The sequence below is a fragment of the Gobio gobio genome (assembly GCF_949357685.1).
Source record: "Gobio gobio genome assembly, chromosome: 9".
Classification (NCBI taxonomy): domain Eukaryota; kingdom Metazoa; phylum Chordata; class Actinopteri; order Cypriniformes; family Gobionidae; genus Gobio; species Gobio gobio.
In genome coordinates this window covers 4,131,126-4,156,125 of record NC_137115.1, presented here as the reverse complement: position 1 = coordinate 4,156,125, position 25,000 = coordinate 4,131,126, and the positions used below count along the sequence as shown (strand labels likewise).

The 25,000-nt window shown below is 40.2% G+C and overlaps 1 protein-coding gene across 3 annotated transcripts in view; it reads right to left on the bottom strand.

The window, feature by feature from the left end:
- ltbp4 (latent transforming growth factor beta binding protein 4) overlaps positions 1-25,000 on the bottom strand; it is a 121,842-nt gene that overhangs the window by 74,016 nt on the left and 22,826 nt on the right. For all 3 annotated transcript variants that reach the window (XM_079825954.1, XM_079825956.1, XM_079825955.1), the window contains exons 2-4: positions 21,619-21,843; positions 3,277-3,551; positions 1,062-1,164 (exon numbers count right to left, since the gene is read on the bottom strand). In XM_079825954.1, the coding sequence (XP_079682080.1) occupies positions 1,062-1,164; positions 3,277-3,551; positions 21,619-21,843 (603 nt within the window). The remainder of the gene's footprint in view (positions 1-1,061; positions 1,165-3,276; positions 3,552-21,618; positions 21,844-25,000) is intronic.

The window sequence follows — 25,000 nt, the reverse complement described above, 5'->3', positions numbered from 1 at the left end:
CTTGATTTTTTTGAGCCTGATCTAAGCTCTAGCGTTTTCCCTGGTTTCTTGTCTCTTGTTCTTGGATTACTTGCCCGTTCCGCGGATTACCCTTTTCCCTGTCTCTTCTGTCTTGTTTGCCTGTTTGGACCGTTTGCCTGTTTTTTGACTACGATTGTGGATTACCCTTTAATAAAGCTGCGATTGGATCCTCAGCCTTCGTGTCTCAGAGCAGTTACGTTACAATAATGCTCTACACTGATGGTGGAAAACATTGAAATGGAGACTTTTTTTAGGTGTATCACTGAAAAAATGACTGAGGCCGGATACCAAAGAACAGGAAAACTAATCCGTGTGAGCTAGGCCAGTAACACGCCTACTGTATGTGCGTTCGTCATTTGTGCTGTGCATGTGAATAATGAAATAAACACACATCTTGTGTAAAATGCATGTAAATGGGAGTGAAAAGATTACTCTGGTTATTCGAAATAATCACATTATTGGAGCACATTGTGACAACTTACCCCATATTAGTGTTACAGTATACCCTGTTATTGAGGCCACAGTATGCATGTTTTAGTATCTCAATTATAGTGGATTATGTCATTTTATGTCACTATCTTTAATAAATGACAGTGCTGCTGAAGTCAGTTTCTATTAAAGACATGAAAGCAAAGGCTGTCGCATTTATCAAGACGTTAAGGAATGTAAATATGCTGTAATGTTTAGCCAGCCGGCTATCGGCGACACCTGGACTGTTGCAATAATAATAATAATAATAATAATAGTAGCAGGACTTAAATGTGCCGTCTGCCAAAGAATTCTCTAAGCTATATTTACCTCATGAAGTCATGCAGCGACTGCTCAATTTTCTGTTTTACAAGATAGACGTGTGTTTTTTCTAGCCGGCTGAACTGATATCAGTGTGTGTGTGTGCCAGATTTTATGAGTTAGGCAGGAACAAACCTGTGTTTTGTTGCCTCTTTGAGCTCAAAGCACAAACTGTGCAGCTATAAACAGTCAGACGGTTTATGGTTGTAAAGCTCCAGGCCAGCACTGATGCTCATGTTCAGAGGACTCACCTAAGAGCGCGGGGCAAAGTGTGCATTCGTTAATGCCCCAGGCTTTCCCAACACCCCTGCAGCACATCTCCTGACTCCGCAGACCCGGTACTGGAGAACTGCACTGTGGGATGGGGCAGAAAACACACAATAATTCACTGATTCTCTTACTCAAACAAGTGGTGTGTTTCTGCTAATGTGAGGGTTGTTGGTTAATTCACCTAAAAATGAAAACACTTACATCGTTTACTCACCCTCATGAGCCAAAGGCATGCATGTTGTTATTTGCAACAATGAACCGTGGACATCTGGTCTAGCAGAATGTCCAGATGTCCAGCATGCACTGCTCTTTCGCAACCGTTTACTTTACGGTATATTTTAAATCATTTTAATAATCTTTTGTCGTGCTTTACAGAAGTGCACTTATGTTGATGTGTTGACTAGCATACTAAAGCACATGTAGAGTACTTGATGATAATTTTAACTATAGTTTGCTATTTGATATTTCACTTAAAGGTAATATATTTTTTAAATGTACTAAATTGCAACTTTATCATTACAAATGTGTGATTATTACAAATATATTTAAAAACATGACAAGTTTTGATAGAAATTACATTAAAGTATATTTTAGTTGACCTTTGACGGATGGACGAATGGGCGGACGGATGGGGGATGGATGGATGGATGGATGATGGATGGATGGATGATGGATGGATGGATGGATGGATGATGGTTGGAAGAATGGATAGAGGAATGGATGGATAGATGGATGGACGGACAGATGGATAGGTGGGTGGATGCATAGATGGATGCATTGATGGATGGACGGATGGACAGATGGATGATGCATGAATGGATGTATTGATGGATGGATGGGTGGGTGGATGGACACGGCTGGATGGATGGATGTATGGATGGATGGGTGGGTGGATGGGTGGGTGGATGGACACGGCTGGATGGATGGATGTATGGATGGATGTATTGATGGATGGATGGGTGGGTGGATGGGTGGGGGGATGGATGGACACGGCTGGATGGATGGATGGATGGATGTATGGATGGATGCATTGATGGGTGGGTGGATGGACAGATGGATGGATGCATTGACGGATGGATGGGTGGGTGGATGGACACGGCTGGATGGATGGATGGATGGATGGATGGACAGATGGATGGATGCATGGATGGATGGATGGTTGGATGGATGGATGGACGGATGGTTGGAAGAATGGATAGAGGAATGGATGGATGGATGGATGTATGGATGGATGGAGAAATGGATAGATGGGTGGATGGATGGATGGATGGATGGATGGACAACGAATGGATGGATGAATGGATGGACGGATGGATGAACAGATGGATGGATGCATGGATGGATGGATGGATGGATGATGATGGACAGATGGATGATGATGGACGGATGGATGGACAGATGGTTGGAAGAATGGATAGAGGAATGGATGGATGGGTGGATGTGTTTGATGGATGGATGGACAGATGGATGGATGGATGCATGGATGGACGGCTGGATGGATGGATGATGGATGGGGGGACGGACAGATGGATGGCTGGATGGGTGTATGTGTTGGATGGATGGACAGATGGTTGGACGAATGGATGGGTGGATGGATGGATGGACGGACAGACAGACAGATGGATAGATGGGTGGATGGATGGATGGATGGATGGATGGACGGACGGACGGACAGACAGACGGACGAATAGATAGATAGATAGATAGATAGATAGATAGATAGATAGATAGATAGATAGATAGATAGATAGATAGATAGATAGATAGATAGATAGATAGATAGATAGATAGATAGATAGATAGATAGATAGATAGATAGATAGATAGATAGATAGATAGATAGATAGAATACGTGTGAATAATGAATGTGTTTTCATTCTCGTAAGAATAATCTCTTTTGCTCCAGGGGAATTGTCTCTGTAATAAGAGAACTGAACGTTTCTCTAGATAAACAATCTTGAATAAACACTTCCTCAAGCTGATAGGCTGAGCGGTGATTGCTGTTGTCAGTACCCTGCGTTTGCAGCTCAGCGGGATCACATGACAGTCATAATGTTTTACCATAAACAAGTCCTTCTCGATCTATCCAGCATAGGCTTAGTCGAGGCTTAGTCCTGTTCCAACGGGAACTAAAACAGATGCTCTATTGTTCAAAAGAATGAGATGAAGAGTGAAAACAGAAGGGCTTCAGCTAACCTGTCCGTTGTGGACTTCTCTGAAGCAGTATTTGAATCCGGATGAGTCCGTGTAGACTGAGTCCCCGCGTATGGTCTGGGCTTGTATCCGTGGGGGTGGCGCCTCCGCTCTCTCTCCCGGGAGATGGCGATGATGGACCCCCGAGAGCCCCGCGGACCAGGTGACGGTTTCCGAGCGCTCGTGCCCCGATGGGCCGTACCCCACCTTCAGCACCTGGTGGATCTTCACACTGGCCTCTGGAGGATGCTGGACTCGCACCTTCACCATGGGGGAAGCTGGAGGACAGAGACACAATCATTAAGATGCTGCTTCTGGCAGCTTTGAGTCTGTGGACATTCAGAAGATAAAAGCACCAATTGACCTATCGGTAAGCCCCTCCCCTCGAACGCAGGTGAGCCAATAGCAGTTGAGTATCAGTTGCGCTGGGACCGGAACTCGGACATCTTTAGGTTTCAGCGCCATAGAGAAACATTGGAAAATCCGAAGCTCTCATTGGTGTGATGGTGTTTATGCTACAAAAATGCTAAAATGTCGTGCCTGAGGGACTGTAACACTGACTCCAGGGATCCTGAGAGGATTTTCTGTTTGTCAAACTCTCATTAAGTTACGATTAAAGTCCCTGCTAACATACAAACCGAAATAACTAACTGTTCTCACGTCATGTAACTTAACACTGTAGGTCAAAAACACGAAGGTCTACATTTCAGTGCCTCTCCATATTAAACTTGTTATATGTACATGTATTTAATTTGAGATATGTTTAAGGTCTACATTATCTGTCCTATAAGGAGGACTCCTATTGTGATGGGTATTATAGTCTCCGGGTGGTGAAAGGAAGAGCTCGCACGCAGTTTATCAGAGTTGTTTTGCAGATATAAAGTTTACCAGTTATTAACTGCACCCGCGAAAAGTCATAAGCTCTGTATATGTGTGTTTACTGTTAGTTGTATGAGTGTTTTTGTGTAGTTTGCTGTGTATGTTAATGGTAATGCAACGGAGAGAGAGAGTTTGTGAATGAGACGTTACTGCACACTTCTTATGCTTTGTTTGTTCAGCTCTTACGATGATTTTTTTGGAGTGAAAAAGGACATAATAAACTTGATAAACCATCAGTTAAGTTTGGCCATCATTCTGATGGGGTATACGCTACAATCTGTGTCCAAAAACATCTTGGGATAAGGTTTTCACACTGACAGCTGTCACTGTAAGATATAGAAACTCCGTTTGTTGGTCCGAGTTAGCAACAGTAACTAAGGGGGGCGGGGCTTACCGATAGGTCAATTGAGTGCATAGGAATCGGATCAGCTGATAGCGGAGCTCGACAAAATGGCCTGCCTGAACTAATGCAGAATGCTTGGTTTATGGGTTGTTTAGGTTGTTTAGGTTGTCACATAGCAGCTTTTAGACAGTGTTCTGTATTTTGTTATAAGTGAGAAATGACAAGGAGGCGCTTCACGCAATACAAAGTCAGTGAAGAGGGTTGGATTCAAATGATATTTGATGTAAAGTTAAATAAATTATGTATTGTGTTTATTTGGTGATGGAAATGGCAATTTAAACAGTTTTGGAAAGTTTTGCATACCCCTTTTTCTTGCTAAAGCAAATTTAATTGCATGCATTAATTGCACTGGGGGGAAAAACTGGTGCACTCAAAAAAATAAGCCTATTTTCAAGATTTACATATTTAAATTCATAATAAAATTCCATGAAACTGAATTGAATAATCATTACATATTATCCATATTAGGAATTAGGAATTTCAAATTAAGAGTCAAAGAAACTAGAGCTTAATAAAACATTTTGTATAAATCTTAAACTTAAATTTAAAAAAAAAATTTTAAATGATGAATACGAATCACATAAATTAAATGGTCCATTCCATTAAGATTTATACAAAATGCTCTTTTTTTCTCATTTAAAATTCCTCATTCCTAATAATTCAATTCAATTAGATGAAATTTTACTATTAATTGAAAAAAAAGCTTTTTTTAAAGCGTGTAGGATTTACTTTGAAACAGTTTTTTTTAACAGTTAAATTTAAGACTGAAATAGTATTTTCTTGTAAACATACTCTAATAATCTTTGTTTTATTCACAACTAATTTTTTACACTGCACTTTTTGGTTTTACTCGAAAAGGACGTTCAATAAAAAAAACTCACAAGTGATATTTACAAATCACACATCTCATATTTCATTCAAGCAAACTACTGTAAATCTGGCCACATTTCTTTAAAATCATTTTAAAAGAATCAATGGAAAAGTAAAGAGTCCCAGAGGCGTAGAAACCATCACAGTCCATCAAAATAAGCTTCAGAGAAATTAGACTAAAACTTGTGAGTTACTCTGGAGTGGCCTATTCGACAGAAAGCATTTAACCACTTGGGATTTGGCCGACCCAAATTGAAACCCTCCCCATACACACATACAGTGGTCTCTAAATACACAATACTGGTGTCATTTTACAGGAAACCCTTTGAAGTTTCGGAAACCACTGCTAAAAGTGATACACATGTGAGTATATGTTTTCTGAGCTGTTGATTTTTTGGTTATAAATTCATTTTTTAAAGTGTGGAACTCAGGCCCTGTGTGCTCTAGCACCCTGCAGACAGTTCGGGCTGTTTCCACTATATTCCAGAAAATACTGGAAAAAAGATTTTTGTCTGGATCATGTTGTATTCAAGTGGATCAAAAGGATCTGAAGGGAGGAATATGCCGGTTCCAGCTCACGTGCGGAACAATCAAAACTATCCCCACATGATCTGAGGGGAGCTGAAGCTCATTAAATATGCAAATCTTATCCAATCATATCCGTGGGCGTTTACTTCCAAGTCTTCAGTGCGGCACGCCCATCAAATCCGAGCGTTTTTCAGAGAGCCTCAAAACCAAGGCAGAAAGTAGCCTATTACTGATTCATTATGATGTTTCTGAATGTAAAAACCACGCGAACGCCATAAGTTGACCTCAGACAACAGTATAAAAAAAATAAAAAAGCCAGTTCATGACACCTTTAACATTTAAAGTATACACTTGATGATGTCAATATATGAAAGGCATGTTAAACATTTTCCAAGACGGTTTTAATCCCATGTAAACATCCTGAAGAGCCTTTATAACAACTCCTAACACACAGTAATGAATATCCTGACACAGATCATGTCTTTAGTCCTGGAAATGACACTCAGGACAGAGCAAAGAAACAAACGCTGTATGGATTTAATGCGTTTACTGTTTCTCGCATAAACAGACGGATGCTCCAGAAACAACAGAGGGAGAGAGAGAGCATCCAAGTTACGATCTCTGCAAACAGAAGACTCATTCTCCTGAAACATGTTCTAGCTCTGAGTCACCGTTACCTCCCGCCTTTCAGAGATTAAACTTGGCAAAAAGCTTGTCCAATTCTCCTTCGAGTGAACCCCTTCCTCGCCAAATGCTTTCCAGTGCTCTGCGTCTTATACGAGTTGATTTGAGGTCTAAAGATGATACGAAAGCGGCTCTGTGATAAGGGCCAGAACACAGAGAAAGCAACGAGGGCTTTATTTGTTTGGACGAACATTTCTCCAACCCTATCTGGGAAAATCAGGTTCAATTTGGGATTCAGAAAGTTACACAACAGTGCAGACGGTCTTTAGCACTTATAGGCCGAATCCAAGTTACCGCTTGCATAATACGAGTGTTTTTAGTCCTCTCTGGCACTGCTTACCTGCAAAAATCACACATGTATAATATAAAAATAGTGTAGTATTCATCCTAAAAAAGAGTTGCATAAGCACGATAGCACTCAAAACACATTTTCCCACACAGTGTGTTGGTAGTTTACAGCAGTTTTACAAAACACAGTTATTTCTCCTAAAAGAAAGAATCAATTCTGAACGTCCCAAAACAAGTCACACTTCCTGCTGAACCTACATATGTTTAAACTCATTTGCATAATGCCAGCCCATTGGCTGAACAGCGTCTCTTTGCCCCGCCCTCAAACACTGTAGCTGTATCTGAGACTGGTAGAGTTTGGGAGTTTTGAGAGAGTTTTTGAGATGGTCAAACCCACGCCATCATTACTGTTCATATCACTGAGATTCAGACAGTTCGGGCTGTTTCCACTATATTCCAGAAAATACTGGAAAAAAGATTTTTGTCTGGATCATGTTGTATTCAAGTGGATCAAAAGGATCTGAAGGGAGGAATATGCCGGTTCCAGCTCACGTGCGGAACAATCAAAACTATCCCCACATGATCTGAGGGGAGCTGAAGCTCATTAAATATGCAAATCTTATCCAATCATATCCGTGGGCGTTTACTTCCAAGTCTTCAGTGCGGCACGCCCATCAAATCCGAGCGTTTTTCAGAGAGCCTCAAAACCAAGGCAGAAAGTAGCCTATTACTGATTCATTATGATGTTTCTGAATGTAAAAACCACGCGAACGCCTCCTCTCTGGCACTGCTTACCTGCAAAAATCACACATGTATAATATAAAAATAGTGTAGTATTCATCCTAAAAAAGAGTTGCATAAGCACGATAGCACTCAAAACACATTTTCCCACACAGTGTGTTGGTAGTTTACAGCAGTTTTACAAAACACAGTTATTTCTCCTAAAAGAAAGAATCAATTCTGAACGTCCCAAAACAAGTCACACTTCCTGCTGAACCTACATATGTTTAAACTCATTTGCATAATGCCAGCCCATTGGCTGAACAGCGTCTCTTTGCCCCGCCCTCAAACACTGTAGCTGTATCTGAGACTGGTAGAGTTTGGGAGTTTTGAGAGAGTTTTTGAGATGGTCAAACCCACGCCATCATTACTGTTCATATCACTGAGATTCAGATAGGATAATGAGCGATTGCTTTCCGACCAATCACAACCGACTGGGCCATCTGACCAATCAGAGCAGAGCAGCTCTCACAAATGCGGGGTTTAGAGAGGCTGAATCCTTGATTGAACCGTTTGAGACACTGAAGGCGTTTCTCAATGTCAAGGTAGGATCCTCTGAAGCCAGAATTCCGAGGATGCTACGTCATCGACGTCCGTTGAAGGGCTGTTCCAATGTTGAGGATCCTCGGAATTTCAACCAAGGTCTGAGTCCTTCGTTCGAAAAATATGCCATATACAGGAAAGGATGCATACGAGTAGCCTTCGCGCACTTAGCGCTCTCAAATCACCCACAATCCTATGCGCACAGCTTTGCTATCTTGTTAAAAAAATACAAAATATCGGACGTTGGCGGAGTCGGAGCGTTAACGGGGCAATATGCTTTCAAGTGTAAGTATTTCCGTTACCAAACATTTGTTATAACCGTAGTAAATATAAGTAAAGTTTAACTTTTAAATGCCAGTACAAATTACAACCGTATTGATATTATACAAATGACATTATTGATGGCTAACGGACCGTTTCACTGATGTAATGAGGCTGACGCGCACTTGCTAGCCTGTTCCATATGGAAGGATATCGCGGACAATTTTCAAAAGGAATTGCAAATGGTATTTGCAATTGCGTTTTCAATTTGTGGACGCATAATATGTGACACAATCCAAACGCAATTGCAAATCGCGCATTACCATTTGCATTTTCGTTTACGCAAACGCACAATGACTGCCAAATTTCAAATGGAAAAGCAAAGTCTGTTTGCAATTGCATTTCCAATGTCTTGCAAGTTATGACCCTGCCATTTTGGAATAGCAATAGAAAATCACCTATTTGCTCTTTTATTTCCTCCGTGTCCTGCCACAACCTGCACAAAATTCAAATGGAATCGCAATCCTCTTTGCGTTTGCATTTCCGATGCCTAACACAGTCAACTGTCAATCAGGCTTGAGGGCGGGGTTTATTGATGTAGTCGGAAAGTAGGCCACGCCCTCAAGTGGTGGAAAACCAAGGACTTTTTCATCATTATTCATTCCTAAGAACATGGGGAGAAATATCCAATGTGTCTATTTAGCAAAAACAACAAAAAAAGTCATAAAACTACTGTGTAGTTTTTTGCACTTCAAACAAAGCCAAATACCTGGAAATAGACTATTTATCACCTGCCAACCAAACAAAAAGAAACCAAAAGAAGACTGCTCTGGTTGCAAGCAAATTGTCAAGAAGCAATTAAGATAGGGATGCTTTAACCGTTGACCAAAAGTAAGAATTTTGACAGATTAATATACAGTTAAACGGTTTAAAATGTGTATATATATATATATATATATATATATTTTTTTTTTTTTTAAGGTTTGAAATTTTTATTTAATTTTTTTGCTGCATGGTTAAAGCAAAATATGCTAAATTCGGTTTAAAAATCAGTTTAATATATAATATAGGCCTATAATCTTTTAAAATAGGCCTATCCTTTTATTGAACCTGGGGCAAAAAGACATTTTGAAAGATTTCACCAGCTGGTACTTTCGGTTTTGCCGCGGAGATCCTTGTGATAAATAAATGTGTTGTATTTATGATAATCCGTGTAGATTTCAGTTGACGAAAATAAATAATAAAAGCGTGATAAGTCACGAAAGACAACTGAATTACTGACAGGATGCTGTGCGCGTGTTCCTAGCGCAACACGGACAAGCGTGCCCAAACGGCCAAATAAACACAGAAATAGGCTATATCAAAATACCAAGTCGAGTATTCACATAAACACAGTAGATGTAAGCACTGTGTGCGTGCACTGCACACACATACATTTATAACCGGACCTCAAAGTGAAAAATTTTAAATTAATCTGATGAGAAAAAAATGCCGGTTCTTTATAAGATTCAATCTGATTTAGTAGTTTTTCGTTTTGTCATCTTAATGTATTAATTATTTAGAATAAGTGAGAAATAGGCTATTTAGTATTTATTTATTTTATGCTTTTTATTTATATTACTTTATTATATATTATTTCAGTTTTTCTCTGTTGTCAGAAACGCTGCAGGTGCGTGAAAATTTGTGTGAATCCAGGTTGTTGAGCTGTTCTGTCAAATCTGTTAAATGTCAAAATAAAGATACAAATATAGTTCAATGAATAGGAATAGGCTACATATGATGAAAATAATAATGTTGAATAAAATGAAATGAAGAAGAAAATCAGATCATCAGAGGAGGTAGGCTACGAAACGAACATGAACTGCGATTGAATGTCACTAATGTAGTTTTCTTTTCTTTTTTGATCGCTTGGCTCTTGAGCACAGAATCGTATGGACAACACACAACTCACATCATGTCAAGTTTCTATAGATTTTCTGATTTTAACTCATAATTTACTGTGTCGGGTGCAATATGATGATATTCGTCTGATATAGCCTACCGAATGCAGTCATGTCACTTCTTATTTGCTGTTTTTTTGTCTGGTTGCAGGTGAACATACAATCAGTTCTGCATTTTGACTTTGTTTGAACTAAAGAGTTTAAACTTGTTTTTTATTACAAAAATAGCCAAATCCCCCGTTTTCCACCACTTGAGGGCGTGGCCTACTTTCCGACTACATCAATAAACCCCGCCCTCAAGCCTGATTGACAGTTGACTGTAGGCTTGTTCGACTTCACCCAGCGATGCGCAGACCGATCGGCGGCTGACTTGAAGCAGTGCATGCCGGTTAGAAATTTTGTCCGACTTGAGGCAGCGCCGACGCCACGTGACAGTGATGTATGTCAACAAAGTGCCGCGAGAGCGATTCGAGAGCAGCCGGCGAATACAGCCGGTGCAGTTTCTCCAAAGCAGCTGCTCGAGGCTGCACGGGCTCTGATGACGACACAGCCGTTCCACGATTGGCCAGATTCACCGCATGACAGCGATCACGTGTGTTTCGTGTTTATTCTAAAACCTTCAGTTCCACTAATGCTCACAAATCTGTTTTTTATAACAGTAAAACCTACTTTCATGTAGGCGCAGTGTTATATTGTCATGTTTATCAAAATAAAACTGATAAAAAACGTAGACCCCACTTCATTGATAGTGTAGGCTTATATGTTGAACTTTATTCTTGTACAAACACACGCTGTATTAAGCAGTGCATAAAGTATAACATGACAATAATGTCTCTGAAACATCTGTGTATTGCCAAATATTGCATTTATTTCACTTCAGCTGATAAAGTGTGCAAACACAGCGCGAGCGTCACTGCGGGAAGCAGAAAGTGTCCGACTTCACGTCTGTGTTTGCAGCTCCTCCCCGCCTGCTACTCTCGCCGATCAGTTGCATCCAGCCGCAGCCGATGTCGAACACACCTTGTGTTAGGCATCGGAAATGCAAACGCAAAGAGGATTGCGATTCCATTTGAATTTTGTGCAGGTTGTGGCAGGACACGAAGGAAATGAAAGAGCAAATAGGTGATTTTCTATTGCTATTCCAAAATGGCAGGGTCATAACTTGCAAGACATTGGAAATGCAATTGCAAACAGACTTTGCTTTTCCATTTGAAATTTGGCAGTCATTGTGCGTTTGCCTAAACGAAAATGCAAATGGTAATGCGCGATTTGCAATTGCGTTTGGATTGTGTCACATATTATGCGTCCACAAATTGAAAACGCAATTGCAAATACCATTTGCAATTCCTTTTGAAAATTGTCCGCGATATCCTTCCATAGTTCCATTTACGTGTTCTCCGAATTTTTCTGCTTTTTCACACCACACTGATTGCTTTGGTCCGAACCAGTTGAAACAAACCAAAATGCAGTCACATGACAACATCCACATCACTCATTGGCCATGGTGTATTTCCTAAACGGCTGGTTTTGTCCCTGGCCATAATCTATTACATTGTTTGTATACACCACAATATGCAAACAATACATTTCTATAATGAAGCGCGGATGCGGCTTGAAAACAACGCTCTAATGCACTGCAAACAGCGAGCGCGCATCGCTCGTCCCTTCAAGCGGAGATCGCACTGTTCTTGGGAGTTTTCAAAAGTTTCTGAGGACCCACCCAATTTTTTTTTGCTTCGGACACCCATGGATTCAACCGAACTAAATGAGGCCGGTGTGAAAGCACCCTTACATCGAAGGTCTTGATGCACAATTCCGATTTGGTGACTATATATGATTTCTTTGACGACCCGCTTACATCATCGTTTAAAAGCGTATCCATATCCGATATTTGCATTTACACTATACACTGGCGAAACAGCCCAAGACGTTCTGACCCGGAAAAGGAAGTAAAATGGCACGATATGCAATGGACGCTTTGGATGCAGACGAAATGATTATTCAATGTTTTGCTTTCCGCACTATTTTTAAAGGGTAACTAAACCAACTCTTTTTAGTTAATGATCTGTAATACTGGGGCTTTATTGATGCTGTTCATTGAGTCGAGTAAATGTTTCGACATTTGGGTATAAAGTGTTTTAATTCTATAACATATGGTGTAAAACCGTCTGAGTGCTGCCCTCTTAAGGTTGAATGGTGGCTACTGCAGTTGAATTTTCCTACTGGACGTTGTGGTACATCGTGGCGTATGATGGTTACCTCCAACGGCTCACTATCCGCGCCCCTGGCACGAGCTCACCACGCCCTAATTTTTTCCCCAATCACATGATGAGAACGGCTTCACTCCAGTATGAACTGTCATGTTACATGAAGTAGAAACATTATGAATGAAACTTACTTGACACTTGCTTTAACATTGTAATGAAGAAAATACGGTTAAATAATGCATTTCAGCACACGTCAGGCTTCTCTTGCGATATTATTGCCGCCCGTCATGTGTACAGATCATTTTCATACATGAGACGCGCTTTCAAACCCTGACACGCAAGTGGTTGCCGCGGTAACGACAACAATACCGTAAAGTGCTGGCGTATATAGTCTAACTTTTATTTGAGGAAATCTGTTTATAACAGGCTATTAGGTTTGAACTTATTGCTCCTGCACTGCCTATTGATTCAGTTCATTTGAATGAAAATACATTGCATGTCTCTGATCTATTTTTAGTGGCATTCAGTATAAGGATTTGACTGTTCATTCTCTCTTGCGCTGCTTCGCTAGCATCGTCAGCATTGGGAGTTAACGCAGTTTGAGCCAATGGCTCGCATTGATAAGGCTCTGGGTCTGTGTCTACAGACAATTCACCCTCCTCCACTTCAGGTGAAGGTAGGAGAATGAGCGCTCCTCTGTTGCAAAGCTACTGGCGTCACTCCAGTCATTCTCCATCTTTGCGACTTGCGAGTCAGACAGATGTCTCCGCGTTAACCAATCAGGAGCCTGCTCGCTGCTGTCACGTGATAAAGTGACGTGATGAGAAACCCTGCATAATTTAAAAATACTACTATTGTGTCACAAAATGTAGTTTTAAGACTTTTTCAGGTGAGAATGTAGTTGTTTAAAGCTCAAATCTGTGGTTTATTTATAAAGAGAGCGCCTGTTTAAAAAAATGTATCTTGTGTTTGTGGAGTTGTGAGATCCAGGCGATCAGCGGCGCTCAGCGCTCATTAACCCCGGCGAGAGCAGCCTTTCCTCAGCCAGTCCTTCTGCCGTCTGCCACTGGCTCTGATGTCCTGTAGTGGTTCGTCTTGTGTGGATCTGACGGGCGATCTTTGTGTCATGAATGTATAATTTGTTGTCTGCCAAGTCGTTTTGACTGAGGGCAAAGAGAAGTTTCATAACTTTATTTTTTAGGATATTTAAATATACATGCAGTGAAGATAATGTAGGAGTTGCCTGGACCACATTTGTGTGGCTATTAATGTTTAATATATATTTTTAATGAAAATGAAAAGAGGCAGAGTGGTGTTTTATGACATATTTCTCCTGGAGCGCCTTGAACGCGAGTCTATTTCGCTTCAAACGCTCGATTTCTACACGCATCCAATTTGCCGCAGACGCGCGAATGGATTCAAAATGTTCACGCGTCAAACTAGACGCAGTAGACGTGATTTTGACGCTCTATTTGCGTTTGGTGTGAACGCAGCATAAGGCGGAGAAAAAAGAGTGATCGCAGTTCGTGTCCACCTGAGTTGACGTCATTCGCCTCCGTCTCTTTTTCAATGACGTACGATTCGCATTTACTGGGGAATATCCGATTTGACTGCTTACAGACGCAAATGCATGTATCCGAATCATATCGGATTTATTACCACATCTGATCTGAGGATGTCAGAATTCATTTTTTTCTTGCTTACATGTTCACATGTCATATCCGATCTGTGGCACATGAGAGAGAAAAATCAGAATTGGGTCACTTGAACCATGCAGTGTAAATGGGGCCTGAGAGAAAAGAGCTGATGCTGCAATGATTATTATTATGAGATGGTGGTCCAGTGGGTTAAACCATGGAACTGATATGCAGAAGGTTGCTGGTTTGATCCCAGCGGTCACCACCAGTGTGTCCTTGAGCAAGACACTTTACTCCATGTTGCTCCAGGGGATTGTCCCTGTAATAAGGGCACTGTAAGTCGCTTTGGATAAAAGCGTCTGATAAATGTAAATGTATTATTAGAATATTAAAGTCTTTTTTTGACCTTTCATGCATGTAAATCTATTGTAAGAGACCTGAAAAATTCACATTGTCTTTCTTGAGCATGCCCCAAGTCCATCATGTCTTATCAGCGTTGCGTGCAGAGATCCTGTGCAGAAGGTTCTGGACGGCTACAGAGGTGGCGCTTGTTCATTTTTCTCCCTGCCAAAAAAATGACCTCACCTGACACTCCCCCATGAAACGACAGATGGAAACTCATTTATCGTTACAGCCTGATTAAATAAACCCAAATTAAAAAGTAAACACACAGTGTTACATCAGCAGAGTCTGTGTTGTGTCACTGAGTGGCGGCGTCAGATTCAGATTATAATGGGAAATGCCACAGTTCAAAAGTGTAGACATTTGACAAACACGGGTTCTTTAGCATGACACAAAGCGGAGTAAAAAAAAGACACTGAACTAGCATGTGCTGAACTCTTTAGCAATTGAGGGATTGGTGCTTGCTCACATTTAACAGTTGAAACGAGGGATAGTTCCTGCGAGTGTTTTTAGTTCGTCTGGTGAAAAAGAAGTACATTTTAGCATACTTTTAAAAAACTTCATGAACTGAGAATTAAATTTTCCTTGAGCTGTTGACATATAAGAGGTCATCATACTACAAGAAAATATCCTGAAAACGTCCTTGTTAGTCCAAAATCAGCTTTTATTGTAACCAATCCCAGAGAAGAACTCGTTGTGGAATGAGCCAATCGGTGAAAGACCGCCTCTGCAGAAGAAGATCAACGCCTACTTCATCATCATAACTTAGGCCCCGCCCACTGGAGTGTTAGTGAGATGACGAGGAGAGACGAACAGACTAAAAATAACATCATCTTCTAAAGGATCCTAATGCTAGAAATGTCCTTATTTATTCTCAGCAATATGAATGTCTCAGTCGAGCATTATTTACTTGTGTTTGGCACATTTCACTGTGGATTCTTTGGGAAATCAGTCGCAATTTCGGCGCAGGCTTTGCAAACAGACTTTTACGATATGGACTCGACAGCCACAACATGAGCGAAACCGTGTTCACTCTAATGCCTGATCTGAGACCAGTGATTTCTGGTATGATTCATGTACAGTCAGATGTTCTGTGTCTCTTTGTCACATCGTTTCTCTTATTAGATGAAAATAATCTGTTATTTAAACTGAGATTCAATTATATATAGAAATCGATCAATAAACGCTCTCTTTACAATCTCAGCTGTCAATCAAACAGTGTGAGTTTATCAGTGACTGAGGTCTGGACTCGCACCAAAACTCCCGTTATAATCAACAAATCTCTTATTTACAGTGTGTTTGCACTGTTAGTTATGATGAAAGCATTCATTAGTGTGCAGAAATCGAGTTACAATGATGAGATCCTGCATTCATGAGCTCAACATGTGATTGGCTACAATGATTATCACTGCAACCTTTCATGCCACGATCTGAATATAATGCCATAGATATAAATATAATGCTATTATCAACACTTTTCATGTTTACTTTAAGAGCTGTAATAGTAAAAACGTGCTAAACGTTCCTCCCAGCCAATCACAGTAATGGGCGTTTACACTGAAGTATCACAGCAGCCAATCACAGCAGTGGGCGTTTACACTGAATTCTCACAGCAGCCAATCACAGCAGAGGGCGTTTACACTGAATTCTCACAGCAGCCAATCACAGCAGAGGGCGTTTACACTGAAGTATCACAGCAGCCAATCACAGCAGTGGGCGTTTACACTGAATTCTTACAGCAGCCAATCACAGCAGTGGGCGTTTACACTGAAGTATCAAAGCAGCCAATCACAGCAGTGGGCGTTTACACTGAAGTATCACAGCAGCCAATCACAGCAGTGGGCGTTTACACTGAAGTATCACAGCAGCCAATCACAGCAGTGGGCGTTTACACTGAAGTATCACAGCAGCCAATCACAGCAGTGGGCGTTTACACTGAAGTCTCACAGCAGCCAATCACAGCAGTGGGCGTTTACACTGAAGTCTCACAGCAGCCAATCACAGCAGTGGGCGTTTACACTTAAAGTTGGACTTAAGTACATCTTTATAATTTCATAATTACTTGTATTGTCTTTGAATTATAGTTAAATAATGTATGGTAAACTAAAATATAATTTAATATCATTTCTATAAAAAATATTTAAATATATTTGTTGTTGCAATTTAGTACATTCAAGAGCATTTAAGTGGTCTTTTACTTCATTATTTGATATTATCTGCAAGTGCAGTTCTTTAAATATATACACTTTCTATATTTAAAGTACACAAGTGCACATTTATTTTTCACAAGGGTTGTGTGTAAAATGTGTCTCGTCAGTTATTGTCATGCAGACCTTGATGAAATCGCTCACTACAACACTCTCACTAAACAACAGACTAAACTCAACCCAACACAATCATTATGTGTTATTCGTTTTGTTGAGTTACTCTACAATTAAACTGCAAAGAGCAAGAACTCGAGGTGCCCATGACTGATGCAGGCTCATTTCTGGCATGAGACGTCATGTCCTGACCCCCTCTTTCCCCGTCACTCTCCATTACCTCTGTCTAATAAAGAGGCAAAATGCCAACACATATATATTAAAATGCCATCATGTCTTAGTAAAGGCCCAGAGCACCTTTCAGGGTAAAACTCATGTGTCCTTGATGTCATTTGGCCTCCCAGTACGACAAACCCACACAAAATCAGTCTTGATGTCGTGACACATCATGTATTCAATGCCATGCTCAGATATTCCAGGTGTGACTGACACATCTGCATGATGAATCTGCTTCAGTTCATCACAGGACTCTAGAAATGAAAAGGCAGAGGCTGCCATTTATGGATGGCATCCAAACCGAGAGCTGCAGCCAAATGAACACAGAAAATAAATGTCGCCAGTCTGTGACACAGTCATTTTTCACCATCACAACAGTCATGAGTTACACAACAGACCACAGTGCCAAAGCACATATTACCCTCCATGACTATCTGAAAAGCTTATTTTAATGTTGTCATTCTTTGAGTCTTGACTCCGTAATGCATTTCATTGTGTAAATAAAGTTCAACATGTGCAGCAATATTGTAAAAGTTTTAATGAAACAGGGTGTGCTTGTTAAAATAAGGTCTATTTATACATAAATTGGCAAAAAGAAGTGCACTTTAGCATACTTTAACCCTCAGGTGCTCTTCGGTCAGGTTTTGAAATGTTAAAAATCACTGCTTCATCAGAATGATATGAAACTTGGTGACTTTTCTAGCATTAGGTATGAAAACACACAAAAAAATTGGGGTCATGATTCGAGCATGCTAATTGGTCGTAAAAAAAAAAGTAGTGTTCATTGTCTTCGGTCATAAATGACCGACCATAGGAAATGAATGGGAAATCAGCAAAAACACAAAAATTCTCTGAATATTTGTGTGAACAATCTACAAATCGGCCACAATGCTGAAAAAAAGTACACATCAGTAAAGGGGTGACACTCTTAAACATCAAGAGTGTGATATTGACTCATCCACTCACACACACACGCACACTTATACACACTTATACACACACACACCTATGAAAAACTGAGCCTATGAACCATATTTTGAATTTTTTTAAATCACAGCTTCATCAGAAAAATATGAAACTAGGTGACTTTTCTAGCATTAGGTATGTTAAACACACCAAAATATTGAGGGCATGATTCGAGCATGCTAATTGGTCGTAAAAAAAATACTCCCACTTGTGCTCTTCGGTCAAAAATGACCACCATAGGAAATGAATGGGAAATCTGCAAAATTCATCTGCAAAAAAATCATTAAATGTGTTCAAAACAGAACTAGGGAATTCTCCATAGAGACCTCTAGTGGTTACATCCATGGTTGCATGATTTCTTAAATAATTCCAAAAGAGGGCTAATCTGCCTTCAAAAAAAAATATTTTGAAGGCCTAGTCTCTATTTTAACCTGAAATACTGCAATAATTAAAAAAAAATTATAATTAATTACAAATTAAAAAAAAAAAAAATTTCAATGGCAAAAATAGACCATAATTATTGCAGAAATATTAAAAAATACCATCAAATCATCTCAAAATCCAAAATTAAAAAGAAAACACTTAAATGCATGTTATTTTCACTTAAAAGTGCAGTGTAGATTTTAGCGGCATCTAGTGGTGAGGTTGTGAATTGCAACTGCCCATCGTTCACCCCCCCTCCTTTTCGAAGCACATAGAGAAGCTACGGTGGCCGACACAGGACACCTTTAGGGCCACTGTGGAAACGTGGCGGCACAAAATGGCGGCTTCACTGTAAGGGTGTGTGTGTAGATAGAAATGGCTCATTCTAAGATAATAAAATATAACGGTTCATTATGTAAGGTCTTTATACTCCACTGAGAACATAGTTATGTATATAATATTGCATTTCTGTCGATAGATACTACACACTGCACCTTTAAATAAAAAATGTATTAGAGTTTAAATTTAAATTGAATGCAATTAGTTGAACTTAAGAGTGTATTGACCTACTTAAGTAGTACATTTTTATGTGTAATTTCATAATTACTTCTACTTCCAGCATTTATGATACACTAAAATATACTTTATTGTTTCTATTGGAACTTGTATTTCATATATTTAAATATATCTGTAATTACACATTCGTAATTATAAAGTTGCAATTAAGGAAAATATATTAACTTTAAATGTAATATCAAATAACACTTCAAAATAAGTGTACTTCTGCATGACCAAAGATCATTAAAACAATAATTTAAAATGTACTTTCAACAAAAAAACTTTTAATTGAACATTATTACAAAGTGCACTTTTTAAAAGCGTACTTAAGTGTGTTAAAAACAGTCATGAATGTGTACTCTCTTTAAATGGCCTTCATATCATTACATTGTCTGCAAGTATAGTTTTTTTTATATGCTTTTTAAGATTTGAAGTACACAACAAGTGCCCATTCAATAAAAAATAAGCACACTTCTTTTCACAAGGGCAAAGCCATTGCACAACCTTCACAATTTATATACATAAAAGGCATATAAGAGGTCATCATACTATAAGAATATCCTGAAAACCTCCTTGATAGTCCAGAATCAGCTTTTATTGTAACCAATCCCAGAGAAGAACTCGTTGTGGAATGAGCCAATTGGTGAAAGACCGCCTCTGCAGAAGAAGATCAACGCCTACTTCATCATCACAACTTTGGCCCCGCCCACTGGAGTGTTAGTGAGATGACGAGGAGAGACGAACAGACTAAAAATAACATCATCTTCTAAAGGATCCTAATGCTAGGAATGAGCTTATTTATTCTCAGCAATGTGAATGTCTCAGTCGATTACACTGGGGCAAAGCCATTGCACAACCTTCACAATTGTTTGCATAATTTTAAATGCAGATGTTTTGTAGAAATGTCTTTGTGCTTTAGGTAGTACTTAAGAATGGAATTTCAAATATGTCCCTCAAATTGCCTTTAAAGTGGACTGAACAGAGCTACTCACAGTTCCTGACATATTCAGTGCGTGAGATTGTCCTGTTTTGTTATTGCATGAGCTCTTGAAGCTCCTCCCACTTCTTGAAAGGGAGCCGGGAGCAACAGCTCATTTGCATTTAAAGGGACACACACAAAATGGCACATTTTAAAGAGCACCTATCATGGAATTTTGAAATTTACCTTTCATGTAGTGTGTAACATAGATCTAAGTGAACAAAAACATCCTGCATAGTTTGAAATATGACAGTGCACCGTATATATAGTTATTTTCTTTCAAAAGTAAGAGTCGACTCTGAGTCATTTTTAAGAATCGTTAGAAGACCAAAGATTTTTCTCTGACTAGATGACATCAACTTGTCAAGTTATTTGAATACGATACGCCCACTTATTCCGCTCCAAGACGCCAGTGAAAACTAGAAAACATCATGGCCACGAGACGCTGTGTTCTGAAGTGCGACTCAAAAGCAAACTTTTTTCATCTGCCCAAGGATGAGCATTTGAAGACTAAGTGGCTTGAAGACAAACCATACCTCGTCGCCATTGAGTGTTTATTAGTCGTCAAATGTCTCTATTTGCATGTTTCGCGATCTCAGGAAGCTTTTATTATGGACTTCTATTATGGCACATGGTTCTTCTTCGTCTGTCTGTGCCATATATGGACTACATGTGCACAGAGCGCCCTCCGGCTGCCAGGATGAACTGAAAACAACACATAAGAGACTCAATCGCTCATGATTAGGCTACATCTGTGCATTTTGAGGAAGTATTGAATAAAAAATACTCCTCTGTTTAGAAATTTGACACAGACATATGAGAATCTATCAATATGTCTCCTCATCTGCACACTTTTGAACTAAAAGCCCTGAGGGATGTGGATTTGTCGCGAGTCTTCGTGAGGAGAATAGAGGAGTTTTTTTATGAATGAGATCAGCTGAGGCTCATATCACAATCAAACGGTACAGACGCGGTTTTCATATTCATAACTCCTGACACATATTAACAAATTACTCTCACTATAAGACTTTGATGGGCGTTCCGTTTCCGAGAATATCTGCACAGACTATACCAATCACAACTGACTGGGTCATCGGACCAATCAGCGCAGATTAGCGTCACGTAAAGGCGGGGTTTTGAAAAGTGAATCACTAAAGGAATCATTTGAGAATCGCTGTCAAAACAGGTAAAAATAAATGCATATTATAAGAAAACTAAAGTCTTTTTTGTCATTGCATGCATGCAAAACTGTTGTTGGGGACTTCTAAAACAATATTTGGAACATTTTAAATGCCATAATAGGTGCTCTTTAACATGCTATAATAAATGTTCTGTGGGGTATTTTGAGCTAAAACTTCACATACACACTCTGGGGACATCTTATCTTACATCCGATGTGCCCTTTAATAAACACCCGGCCCCCATTGTGTGACAACATGCCTTCCAAAAAGTGAACTCACCATTGGTGTTGATCTGCTCAGGCGTCTGCAGAGGCAGAATGTACTCAGACGTCATCGGCTGATTGGCTGAATCGACAGCACTCGCCGCTGGTTTCTCGATGTCATTGGTGAAGGCGGCGGTGCTGATGGGGATGTGGCAGAACTTCCCGGTGAAGTTGGGCGGGCAGAGACATTGATCCTTCTGTATGCACACTCCTCCGTTCTTACACAACATCGGACACAAGACTGACGGGGGAAAGCAGAGAAAGAGAGAGAGAGAGAGAGAGAGAGAGAGAGAGAGAGAGAGAGAGAGTCAATGACTTCATCCATCACTCGTCAACATGAAAAACAGCTCAATAATCTTTTGATGAAAGACACATTGAAATAGTGTGTCTTTGAATGGATGTTGTAAACAACCCAGTTACGAGTCTCTCAAAATGGAGAGTTTCTATAAAAAGCAACTCTTTTGTTTCATTAGTGACCTCAGCATGCCTTCCATATCATATTTCTGTACTGTATTAATACGTTTGGAAAGCTTGGATCAGACCCATGCCTTAAAAAAATGAAAATAAATGTACCATGAGAGAGAGATAGATAGAGAGAGAGAGAGAGAGAGAGAGAGAGAGAGAGAGAGAGAGATAGAGAGAGATAGAGAGAGAGAGAGAAAGAGAGTTGCGTCTCTCCATGGTTGTTTTTGCAGTATTCATCTGCAATCTCTCTAGCGCAATCTCTAGATCCAAACACTTCTGTCAAACAAACTGAATGCAGAAGAGCTCCTTAAAACGACAGCAAACAAACTCAACGCAGCAGAGAGAGGAAGAGAAGGAACCAAAACAAACCTCCAAGATCCAGCAACATCAAATCAAGTCACATTTCTAATGTTACTATTATTATTTTCCGACCCTTCCACTCCGATAACGGCATAAAGAACAGTTTTCACAATCTAAGCAAATCCTGATCAAATCAAAGCTTGCACTTAATATTTCCATTATTATAAATACAGTGGTGACCACAACGGAAATCTGGGATTCAAAATCGAATTTAATCATTTTAAGTGTTTGGAATTTGAAAAAATGTAAAACAAATGGCGAAAATGAATTTCTAGGTCACTAATCGAATGAGAAAATGTGTGACCACTCTTTGCATAAAAGGTCAAATGAGTAAATACTTAGCATATTCATTTTTAATTGCAATTATCACTCCAATATTGATAATGTAACCTGATTGAAAATTGATTATTGCTTTTTAAAACAAACATTTCTCTAGCAGTCTCACACTTTCGGATCCAACCGTATGTCCGATTATTGATATAAAAATTCAGCTCTCATTTAAAGTCGACAGGAAGTTTTCAAGATTCAAGATTCAAGATTCAAGAGTTTTATTTGTCACATACACAGTTATATACACAATATACAACTGGCAGTGAAATGTAAACAGGTCCGCTCCATGGACAGTGCAAATAACAGTTACAAGAAATTAAAATAGAAATAGAATAAAATTAGAATAAAAAGTATTAACATAAGTAGAATTATAAATAAATCAAGTAAAAGATAAAAATAGGAAATAAGATAAAAATAAAAATATAAAAATTAAAATATAAAAATATAAAAAAATAAGTGGATATGATAAGTGAGATAAACTGTAGACTTAGAAATAAGTGGTTAACATAAATATATATATATGTATATATAAAGAAGTATAATGTGCAAGGTTTATTACAGGTTGTTACGCAGTAACAATAGGAACGTAAAGTGCAGTGCAATGGCAGTATGTGGATGTTAATGTTTAAACTGGATGTTTATGTGTGTGCGGGGGTGAAGTGAAGTCACGTGACTGAGTTCAGGAGTCTGATGGCCTGGGGGAAGAAACTCCTCCTGAGTCTTTCAGTCTTTGCCATCAGGCTACGGAAGCGCTTACCAGATGGCAGCAGGGTGAAGTGAGAGTTTGCAGGGTGATTAATGTCTCTGATGATTTTAGTAGCTCTACCTCTGCAGCGTTTGGTGTAGATGTCCTGCAGAGACGGGAGAGCTGAGCCTGAGATGCGCTCGGATAAGCGCACCACTCTTTGCAGGGCTTTGCCATCATGACTGGTGCTGTTCCCGTACCACGCTGTGATGCACTGAGTCAGGACACTTTCTATCGCCCCTCGATAGAAAGTTTTCAGGATGGCTGGTGAAACCCTGAATTTCCTCAGCTGGCGCAGGTGGTACAGTCTTTGCCTGGCTTTTTTCACCTGTGTCTGGATGTGTGTAGTCCAGGTCAGATCCTCGGAGATGTTCACACCCAGGTATTTGAAGCTGCTCACTCTCTCTACCGGTGTCCCGCTGATCATGAGAGGGGAGTATGACCGATGCTGTCTCTTCCTGAAGTCCACAATCAGTTCTTTGGTCTTGTTAACATTCAGAGAGAGACAGTTGTCCTGGCACCATGATGTCAGTTGCTCCACTTCGTCCAAGTATGCCGTCTCATTGTTGTTGGAGATGAGACCCAGGACAACAGTATCATCAGCAAACTTGATGATAGAGGTGGAGCTGTGTGTGGACAAACAGTCATGGGTGTAGAGAGAGTAGAGCAGGGGACTCAGCACACAGCCCTGTGGAGCTCCAACACTCAGGGTGATGGAGGTGGAGGTGAACTGGCCTACTCTCACCGCCTGGGGTCTGCCAGTGAGGAAATCTTCAATCCAGAGGCAGAGAGAAGAATTCAGGCCTAGATCCAGGAGTTTGTGTGTTAGCTTAATGGGAACTATGGTGTTAAAGGCTGAGCTATAGTCAATAAATAGCAGCCTGACATAGTTCCCACTTTTGCTGTCGATGTGAGTGAGGCAGGAGTGAAGGACGTGAGAAATGGCATCTTCAGTCGATCTATTGGGACGATAGGCAAACTGAAGAGGGTCCAAAGTGTCAGGAATGGAGGAGCAAATGTTGTTTTTAATAAGTCTCTCAAAGACCTTCATGACTAAAGATGTGAGAGCCACTGGACGATAGTCATTTAGGCAAGAGGGTTTACTGATCTTAGGTACAGGGATGATAGAGGATCGTTTGAAGGAGGTGGGGACAACAGATGTAGCAAGGGACTCGTTGAATATGGATGTAAAGAGCCCTGCGAGCTGATCAGCACAGGACCGCAGAACACGACCTGAAATACCATCCGGCCCAGCAGCTTTCCTGACATCCACACGTTTGAGTGCCCTCCGAACCTCGTCCTCCGAGACAGAGATCACGTGACCGTTGCTGCTCTGAGGGACTCTCTCTGACGCGTCACTCGCCGGAGTCGCGCTGCCGCGATTACCATCAAAGCGAGCGTAGAAAGAGTTTAGCTCGTTCACCAGCAACGGATCAGCTCTCACCTCTGCAGAGGATTTAGTTCCAAAAGCACAGATGGTTCTCAGTCCCTGCCACAT